Genomic DNA, 10,386 nt, shown 5'->3' on the forward strand with positions numbered 1-10,386 from the left:
TGCCAAACACCATGATTTATTTAGATTAAGTTATTTTTCCTCAGGCCCAGCCTAGCAGTAAATACTAACTTAAATGATGTCCAAAGGGTTAAAAGCCCAATATTTTTCATAAAGTATTCCTCTCCTTTTATTCTGAAATTAAATGTTCTTAAAATATTATTTTTTAAAACATACACATTTTTGGATGGCACATTGGCAAGAGAATAATTGTTTTCGAGAATAGTAATAATAAAAAAAAGAAAAATTATCCGAAAGAAGAAAAAAAATGGGGAAATTAAAAGGGTCGGTGTCAGCAGACGGCCATTGGGTTTCTTTCTTCTGCTTCGGGTTTTCTTTTTCAGATGTCAGCCATCCATTTCCTTCCGTGTTTTCAGTTCTAAAAATTCTAATAAATTCGAAATCCAAAATTGAAAATCATTTTTAAAAAACTCTTCCTTGTATTACGCCTTAATCTTTCCTCTTACTACCCACATTGTTCTCTGTTTTGGGTTTCTTCTCTTCTTCTCTTTCTATGTTATTAGAGAAATCTTATTTGAATTTGTGAGGCTAAAAGCAAAATAATAGTAATAAAAAAAGAAAAACAGGAAGAAAAAGAAGAGAGAAAATGGCGTCGAATATAGGAATGATGGATAGTGCTTACTTTGTTGGAAGGAATGAGATTTTAACGTGGATCAACAGCAGGCTTCAGCTTAATCTCTCTCGTATTGAAGAAGTAATTTATGTTTTATATATTTATATATTTTATTTTATTGTCATTTTTATGGGTAATGCTTGTTTTTATCAATGATTGTTAGCTTTTTGTGAATTTTATTGTTTTCTATTACATTCTATATGCATATGTATTACCTCTTTGGTTTTGCGCTTATGGTTTTTTGATGGGTAATGTTGGTTCTTACAGAAATGATTAATTTTTGTTGGAAATAACAAAGTTTGCTTTGAAATGGGTTTTTTTTTTTTTTAAATCAAATTATTTCTTGACTAAGAACTATATGAAACAAGAAAGAGATTTTTTTATTTAAAATGGGATTATTTTGGCCATTTCAATAAATTTTTAATGTTAACAATTCACTGTTGCAAGATAGCATTGTGTTAAAGGTCTCCTGATGTTTGAATTTATTTATTTATTTATTGTTAATCTTGCTTTGATTTACTTCAAGAATGTTGGTTTTCTTTCTCTTTTATTTTGTTGCCATTGACAGGCTTTCACTTTTCAGCCTTAGTGTTGATTCTTTATTCCTACAAATTAATCTATCCCATTTCTGCATGTGATTTGAGACTTTATCTATCATTATGGATGGACAGTAGTGAGTCACCCAGCGATTCCACTTATATAGACAGAAGCAGAGAAATAATTTCACAGACATTCTTCCTGTGCTTGCTTTTGTAGATTAGGATAAGTTTCAGACAAAACAAAGTTTGAGACAAGACAAAGTTTAAGACAAGACAACCATTTTGTTTTCAATTGCGAATGATTTACATTCTCCTCTTGCTAGATGGGATGATAACTAGAATAACTTGAGGAACACATGGGAATTTATATAAGGACCAAAAGTGGGTGATAATTTGCATATTTCTAATATTTTGATCCCTAGTGTTCAGTCTCCTTGTCCCTGGTAAGGTTCTAACTTCTAAAAGGGTTGATTTGGACATGTGTTATCCTTGTACTTTTTTTTTTTTAACTTTAAAGTGGCCACTCTTGGGACTCAGGGCTTTTGTGGTTTTTCACTGGAAAAATTGGCCCTAAGAGATTGATTGGTTTAATGAGTAGGTGATTGCTGTTTGGCTTTTCATATATTCTGTTGGAGATGTGTTTTATTCATGTGAGGACTTTTGCTTAAGCTTTATGCCTTCGTTTCCAATTCTTACTGAACTGAAAAATCGCTGGTTTATGGCTAGCACAGTCATTCCGTTCACTGATAAAATTTTACTTTGCTTTTTTAAAATTTATTCTCTTAAATATTGATGTTAATTATTTTTCTTCACTTAAAACTACTTGTTGCCAGGCTGCATCTGGTGCTGTGCAGTGTCAGATGATAGATATGACCTATCCAGGAGTTGTCCCAATGCACAAGGTGAGAATTAGCCGATTTGTATTTATTTCATCTTCCTCATGTCTTTTGTTCAGTTACTTTTCATCACTAATAATTTCCCTGATTTTAATTGGAATGCAGGTGAATTTTGATGCAAAGACAGAATATGATATGATTCAAAATTACAAGGTTCTACAAGAAGTATTCAACAAGTTGAAAATTGAAAAGGTAAGTCTATCTCTATTTACTGTATATTTTCTTTTTTAATGCCTACTATGTGAAGTTTTTGTCCTTTCTTTTACTACACGTGTTTTAAAAGAATAAAAGAAAAAAGAACCTTGAGAGTATGCTTCATCCCATTTGGTTGCATATGGATCACTAAAAACTTAATAAAGTAAGCATAAAGTTGAGTAAATTTATGGCATTTTAGAAATCTCAATGACATTTCATCTGATATCCTCATGTGTGAGTTACAGTTCTTTTGGTTGCTAGGCCAAAATAAAATTGTGGCTGATCTCTGATAGAAAATATATAAAGAGTTATGTTGCCATTGGTGGGATTCTTAATGAGAAGCAGCATTTTGCTTTTGGCATAACAACGGATGATGTCTTACAGTTAGATGCTTTTGTAGGAGATGAAGCTTAAACTTCACATGAATTAAGATTTGACATCAATCCCTGTGTTGTTTGTTACCATGGACAATTGAGCATAAGCTATCACATGAATAGGTCCCTATGAATTAGATTTACTAGTGGTTTATTTGAATCTTAATGTGAAAAAGTAGTATTTTCTAGTTTTATTGCAATTATTTAGATAACAAATTATTTCATTGATAATTTTGCCATATGCAGCATATTGAAGTCAATAGACTTGTTAAAGGCAGACCTTTGGACAACTTGGAGTTCCTACAATGGCTAAAACGGTATTGTGATTCTGTGAATGGTGGAATTATCAATGAGTAAGCTATTCTTCCTGTCATTATATTAATCTTCACTCCTCCCCTCCCCCCTTCCTCCCTCATGTTCCTTGACATTATTAGTACATTATAATTGAATTATTTTATTACTTGTGTGATTTCAAAGGAATTATGATCCTGTTGAAAGAAGACTTAAAGGTGGCAAAGAGCGGAACTCAAAGGGTACTAATAAGAGCTCAAAATCTCTGCAAGCAAACAATCTCCATAACTCTGCCTCTGGAGATACAGGTGGGATTACTAAAAACTCTGGTCTGCTTGTGCAATGCAATTTCTTTTGCATTAATATCATATATTGTATTTTTTTTATGCATTTAATCATCCTCATAATTGTTTCTTGCCTACCAGTTACCACTAACTCTTCTCACCATTGTTTGACACTTATTGTGTCAGTTTCCAAACAAGGGAAGACGGGTGTAGCAGCATCTTCAGGGGATGTCCAGGCTTTGTCCAAGGAGGTAATAGCATTTGAGCTCTCTGTTTTTTTTAATCATCTATTCATTCATTTTTACCATGCTTTTAGTGATTTTGATGGCTGTCTGACCTGGATTGTTCCCCTTTTATATTTGCTTGGTGATGCACTGTAAATTTGCCATTGCACATTTATTTTGCCTTACTTTATTAGAGTGGAAAAAACAATTGTCTTAAGCATTTTTAGTCTCCCAAACGCTTTTTCCCCCCCTCTCAAGTATATTATGCATATTTGAGTTAGGAATTTGAGTAATTCACTGTCTGAACAATGAAACCAATATTCTTTCGTGATTTTGTTATTTGACGTGATTTAATACCATTTCATATTTCTCTTGTATAGGTTACTGACTTGAAGCTCTCTGTCAACCTTTTGGAAAAGGAAAGAGATTTTTACTTTGCTAAATTACGAGATATTGAGATACTTTGTCAGACTCCTGAAGTGGGGAATCTTCCAGTAAGAGTTCCTACTAAGCCCTCCTTCACATTTTCTCAAGTGTGTATATGCATGCATTCTTGGGTAGTCATTAATTTGCTCATAAATCTTGATATGATCCATTAGCTGCCCATCGGTGGATCTGTTGCTAACTCTAGTTGCATGTAATCAAACCCAGGACATCAAGAGAGGTGCTATTAGCTGTCAAGGTTACTGGCTGTGTCATATACTTTTATGTACTAATATGATGTCATTTAGCCCTTGCACCCCTTTGATGTTATTGTTAGGATTGCTCTGTATTGATTTTAGGTGAAATACCAATCAAGAAATCTGCTCTTTTATGGGTCCTTGGGCTTTAATTTGATTTTCGTACTCATATTTTTCCTCTCCCTTGATACGATGACGTGCCTATAAGGACTTCAATTGCACTTAGAGTGCATGAATTGCCTTTTCTTGTTTTTTCACCTAATTCATTAAGTGGAAGGATCTTGAGGTAAAAGTCAGAAATATAGCATAATTGTTCTTATAGGCCTGCATTTCTTAACATGATATATACTGTTTGTCAATGATTATCGATGCAAACTTATGCTGCCTGGATCAAAGTATTTTTTATAATCTCATTTTCTGATTACATGCATATTGAAAAAAAAAAAAAAATGCAGATGGCAATAGCAATAAAGAAAATACTGTATGCTGCTGATGCAAAAGAATCTGCACTGGAAGAAGCTCAAGAGTATATCAGCCAAAATGCTGATTCTGATGAAACAGAAGAGGAAAATGACCATTGAGCTTTAACAAATGAAAAGGCAGCTGGGGCTCCAAGTAACACTGTAACAATTTTCTCCTCTCAAATATGCTGGATGGATGGCTATGAATTGAATTACTGAATAGCTTACTAGTGAAATAGTGATATAAGAAAACAACAGTAGTTGCTGCTGTTTTGAGGCTTTCGTACTCATGTTGTTTTGATCTCTGAACCTTTTTTAATGAATGTAATTCTTATATTTTTAGAGAAATTAATGCAAGGAATAGTGTTAAACTTCAATTAAATTTGATTACGTGGTTTTTTTATTGATGATACAACATGTTCAATTGAATTTACAAAATAATAAAGATAAAAAATATTTAAAAAATATTAATTATTATTTAATTAAAATAAAATATGATCTTTTGTAATTCGGTGTTCAATAAAATTAAATCACCTTCATACTAAGTAATCACCAAAATTTTATATCATCCAATCTTAATATGATTATCAATTGTTTTTTTAATTTATTTTTAATAAAAAGTATAGGATTAAATTTATTAAAATTGAAGTAGGACTTAAAAATTAGAATTTAAATAATTTGGACCAAATTCAGCTTTAACCTTTATCCTATCCTTGTTAAGATTTCCTATGCTGCAAAATGCATCTCTTGCTACCTTTATTTTTCAAAACATATATTTTTTTAATTAATTATCAATATATATATATTTTAAAAAAAATTTAAAATTAAATAGACTGTTCAGTCTCTCAGATTAAGATAAGATGTGTCATTCTTTATACTCTAAAAGAATCTCTTTTAGGAAAACACACTATAAAATCTTTGTTGAAAAAATTAAATATTAAATAAAAGGATAATTAAATAAAACGATAAATAATAAAGATTCTTTTTGAACCTTCAAATTGCTATTTAAATGAATTTTTATTCATAAATTTAAATTAAATACTTTTTTCACATTTTACATTGAATTGACCTCTTTACTTTCAATCTTGACGATTGAATAAAAAATGGCTTATTATGATTTCGAGCAAGCCGCTATGGTGAAATCAGTAGACACACTACTCTTAGGAAGCAGTGCTAGAGCATCTCGGTTCAAGTTCGAGTGGTGGCATAGTAACTTCTAAAAGAGATAGATATTGATATATATATATTTAAAAAAATTTAAAAGTAGATAGATTGTTCAGTCTCTCAGATTAGGGCAAAATGTGGCATACTTGACATTTTAAAAGAAGGCATAGTATCTTCTAAAAGAGATAGATATCAATATATATATATATATATATATATTTAAAAAAAATTCTGAAGTAGATAGACCGCTCAATCTCTTAGGTTATGGTAAAATGTGTCATACTTGACACTCTAAAAGAAGTGGTAGCAGGTCGTGCATTCGAAATAACCACAATAAATGATCACTGACAGGATTCGAATTTAAGACATTTTCATTGAGAAAAATAATTTTAATTGATTAAACCAATCACTTATTGGTGATTATCAATATATATAATGAAAGACATTGAGATACGTGATGATATGTCAATTTTTATCATTTTTTTAAATTTCTCTAAATTTTTTAATATGTGGAGTTAATGATAAAAATGATACATAAACAATAGCTTAACGTTCAAAGAATTAGTATTTAATACATCGTTAATGTAATTTTTTAATTTCACAAATAATGTTAAAAATTTGACACATGTCTCATTTTATTTTTAATTAATTTTTATTTTTTAAATATTTCTTAAAAGAAATGTATCACTTTTTTTTTTAATTTCGTTTGTAAAATTTAAAATTTTCATTATCAATATAAATGTTAATTTTTTAATATTCAAATTGATATGAGAAAGAACAATTTGAATTAATAAATGACTAACATATTTGATACATGGATTAACACTGTTACTGAATTGTGAGTCGAAAGAGATGAGTTGGTTTTTATAAAATAGAAACGTGACATTTTTAATGTCGCAAATAAAATTAATTTACGATTCATGAAAAAAATTCCACATCATACCATTATTGATCCAAAAATTTTGGACGGCGATTATCTTACTAAGAAAAAGATAATTGATTCTCTAGGTATCAATGTGAAAGAAGTGATTGTTGAGGGACCAAATGAATATTAAACCCCTTATAATAATTCACAACTAGCTACTCTTATTCAATTTTGAGTGTGGACTAGTTACGCCGTTGGAAAATCTAGCAAAACATGAAATTGCAATCAAATTGGACCGTCTAATGCACCGATAAGCTCAAATATTTCAAGTTTAAGAACCTGGATTTATATTCATAAGCCCAAAAGTTCTGGGAATATCCAGAAACTTATATGGGCTTTATGGCCAATCGAGCTCGTAGTCCATGCTTTTGATTTTTGTTTTATAAAGGCAATTCGTTTGCCCAAATTGGATTAATTGGCTTAATGTTCTTAACTATTGAAAGATAGAAACGGATGTTAAGTTCATGTGTCACAGTCCCTGCATAGGTCCAAGTGTGCACAAGCATCTAAAAGGTGTTAATCCTGTCGGCAGTCAGTTTATTAGAGTTATTTTAAATATACAATTTATAGTTATTTATTTTAAATTATTAGATATAATATATTTTATTTTAATTTAAAAGATTAAATAATTTATTTATTTTAAATTTTTTTTATATAAAAAAAATGATGTTAGTCAGCTCATCTCCCTAAAAATGTCCTTATCAATTATTACAAAGAGTCTTCTAGAACCGTTAGGTGGCTCATTTTTAGTCTCTCCCATAAAAGGTGTCTTTCCCTCATTTGTAATATTGAACAACCATCTCAATTTGAATATTTTACTCCTATTTGAATAAAAAAATCTTATCAGATATTCAAATGTATCATTTGAAGTATTTAATTTTTAATCTAAAATTTAATTTAATTAATTTCTTCAATCATTTTGAACATTATATTTAGATTATGAAAGTTCTTAACACTATATTCGAACTTGAGAGGGAAAGACATATAAAACAAAGAAAATGATAATGAAAAAAACCTTTTTACATATAGCATTTTAATTAAAAGAAGGAGAAAGAAGAGTTATTTTCCTATAAAATCTTTAATTTTCAATTTCTAAATTGGAAAAAAAATTTTAATTAAGAAACTATCATGCTTTTATTGTGTTTTGAATTTTTAAATAAAAATGTATAAGGTTATTAGGCTTCAGGGTGCCACCCACTTACTCGCACTTGCCTGTGTAGCTATTAACAACATGTTCCTAAGCTTATACTGCACGTCCGTTGCTCTAGGATTATTGTCTGGCCAACAAGGTTTCAACCGTATAAATGATACATTAATACTTGTAAATTATTCAGATTTGATTCAAAAAAATTTTAAATTCAGTTTGATTATTATCGAGTCGAGTTCGAGCTCGAATAATTTTACTTATTGATCGAACTGAATTCGAGTATTTTTATATTCGACTCGAGTAACTCAAAAATTTAATCGAACTTTTATATTTAAATATATTTTTATTATTTTAATTAATAAAATATATCAAATTCAAGCATAAATAATAAAACTCTTGTCAAGTATACGAATTGAATTTATTTTTACATATTAATCAAACTTAATCGAGCGAGTTTGAATAGCTCGATTTCGATTACGAATTGAATTCGAATTAAGAAAATGAAACTTGATTAAGTTTGAATTAAGTATCGAGTCGCGAGTCGAGAGTTGAGCTCAAACTTCTCACTATATCGACTCGACTCGACTCAATTACACTTCTAACTTCTATTCAGGTTAAAGTTAATCATGACATGATTAAAATACATCAAAGCTTGACTATGACACATTAACTTGAGCTTAGCAAAACCAAACTACTTTACAATTTAGAAGAGTGTAATGAAAAAAATATTTTTTAATGTACTCTTTCCTTTCTTCTTCATATTTTAACCAAATAAAAAAAATTAATAATAATAATTTTTTTCTTAACTTCTCTTTTGTTCATTTTCTTTAAAAACCTTTTATTGTTTTTCTCTTAAAAATATAATTCAAATATAAAACAAGAAGTAGCATTTAATATGTTTGGGTTTAATACTTATACATAGAATTCTTTTCCTATCTTTAAATTACAGTTTTCTTTGTGTAAAAAATAATTATCTTTAGTCTTGAAATTTAAATTGGACTTTCAACAATTAATTTTTATTCTAATTTTTTATTAAAAACAAAATTGAATAAGTTGAAATTTTGAAATTGAAAATTGATTTCCAACCATTAATCTTTACTCTAATTTTTTATAAAAAATAATTTTAAAAATTAAAATATCAAAATAATAAAATAGTTGAAAAATATATTGCATATGAAATGAGATCAGTATTATATTACAATATCATCTAGGATCAGAATTATATTACAATTTATATTTTTTAATTTTGATTAGAGAAAAAAAAATATTTTCTCCAATCATATATATATATATATATATTATATTACAATATACATAATTACTAAATAGAATTTACTGATATGGATGTTTATGTTGTTTTTTTTTTACATATAAAAAAATCTCTTAAATTTCTCTTTTTAATGACATATAAGTTATTCCTTAATTTTAGATTATTTATAAAAAAATATATTTAAAATTTTATTTAATTATCTAAAACTTTCAAAATTTGAATGAAGTACCAATTCATATATATTATTTAGTTATCCAAATGTATATCTATATGGATAATTTCTAAATTATTAGCAATAAAATCTAATTTAGATATATTATTTTTTAAAAATGAATTTTTATTAATCTAAATATATATATTTAAATTTAAATATCTCATAGATATATTATCCTCTAAAATTGATTTATAAAATAATTATATTTAATAAATTATTTAAATTCAAAACAAAAATCTATCAAAGATTGCAAATTTTGTATACATTTTGAATTCAAAAATATTAAATTCAGAAGTTATCTTTTTTTTTTTTAATTTAGTCAAAATTTAAAAATATATAAATATATATATGCGTCATAAATTTTGAATGTATATCTCTACTAAAATTGATTAGATTTATCTTTTATATTTTAAATTTGAAAAACAAGTTTACCTGCTTGAGAATGGATAAATACAATTTTATGCATCGAAATAATTGTATTATTGGCTTCAAAAATTAATCTAATATATATTATATTATAATGTAAAAGACTACAAGTTAAAAATTATTTTTGTATATTTTTAGGTGGATAGTTTTTTTTTAAACTTAAAAAAATTCTTAAATTTTTTTTTTTACTAAAACATAAAATATTTCTTAATTTTAAGCTATTTGATAAAATAATTAAAATTTTATTTAATTATCCAAAACTTTTAAATTTTAAATAAAAAATTACTTCATACATATTATTTAATTATCTAAATATATATATCTACAAGGATAATTTTTAAATTGATAGTAACCGAATCTAATCATATTATAATAAATAAATAAATTTATTATTAATATTTACAATAATAAAAATAAATATAAATCTAATTTATTATATATACATATTTATATAAATTAATTAATTCATGCATAACAGGAATCCTAAACTAATTTCTTCTATATTTCATCACCCCTTCTAACCTCATCTACTTAAGCATCTTTCTTCGTTCTCTCAATGGCACAACAACACCGAGTTAAAAGAAAAAAAAAAAAAAAAACTCAAGCCAAATTTCCTCTCTAATCCTCAAAGAAGTCAGAACCCTAATCCACTACTTTTAAGAGAA

At 27.5% G+C, this 10,386-nt stretch overlaps 1 protein-coding gene across 1 annotated transcript; it reads left to right on the plus strand.

Annotated features, from left to right (window-relative positions):
* Positions 1-302: 302 nt before the first annotated feature.
* LOC111312443 (microtubule-associated protein RP/EB family member 1A-like) lies at positions 303-4,957 on the plus strand. Its single transcript, XM_022912698.2, has 8 exons — positions 303-712; positions 2,004-2,072; positions 2,172-2,258; positions 2,882-2,988; positions 3,113-3,234; positions 3,397-3,461; positions 3,815-3,928; positions 4,570-4,957. The coding sequence occupies exons 1-8, from the start codon at positions 605-607 to the stop codon at positions 4,693-4,695; spliced, it is 798 nt and encodes a 265-aa protein (XP_022768433.1). The 5' UTR covers positions 303-604; the 3' UTR covers positions 4,696-4,957.
* The last annotated feature ends 5,429 nt before the right edge of the window (positions 4,958-10,386 follow it).

This window comes from Durio zibethinus, chromosome 9, assembly GCF_047325235.1.
Source record: "Durio zibethinus cultivar Kanyao isolate XHJ-2024 chromosome 9, ASM4732523v1, whole genome shotgun sequence".
NCBI lineage: Eukaryota > Viridiplantae > Streptophyta > Magnoliopsida > Malvales > Malvaceae > Durio > Durio zibethinus.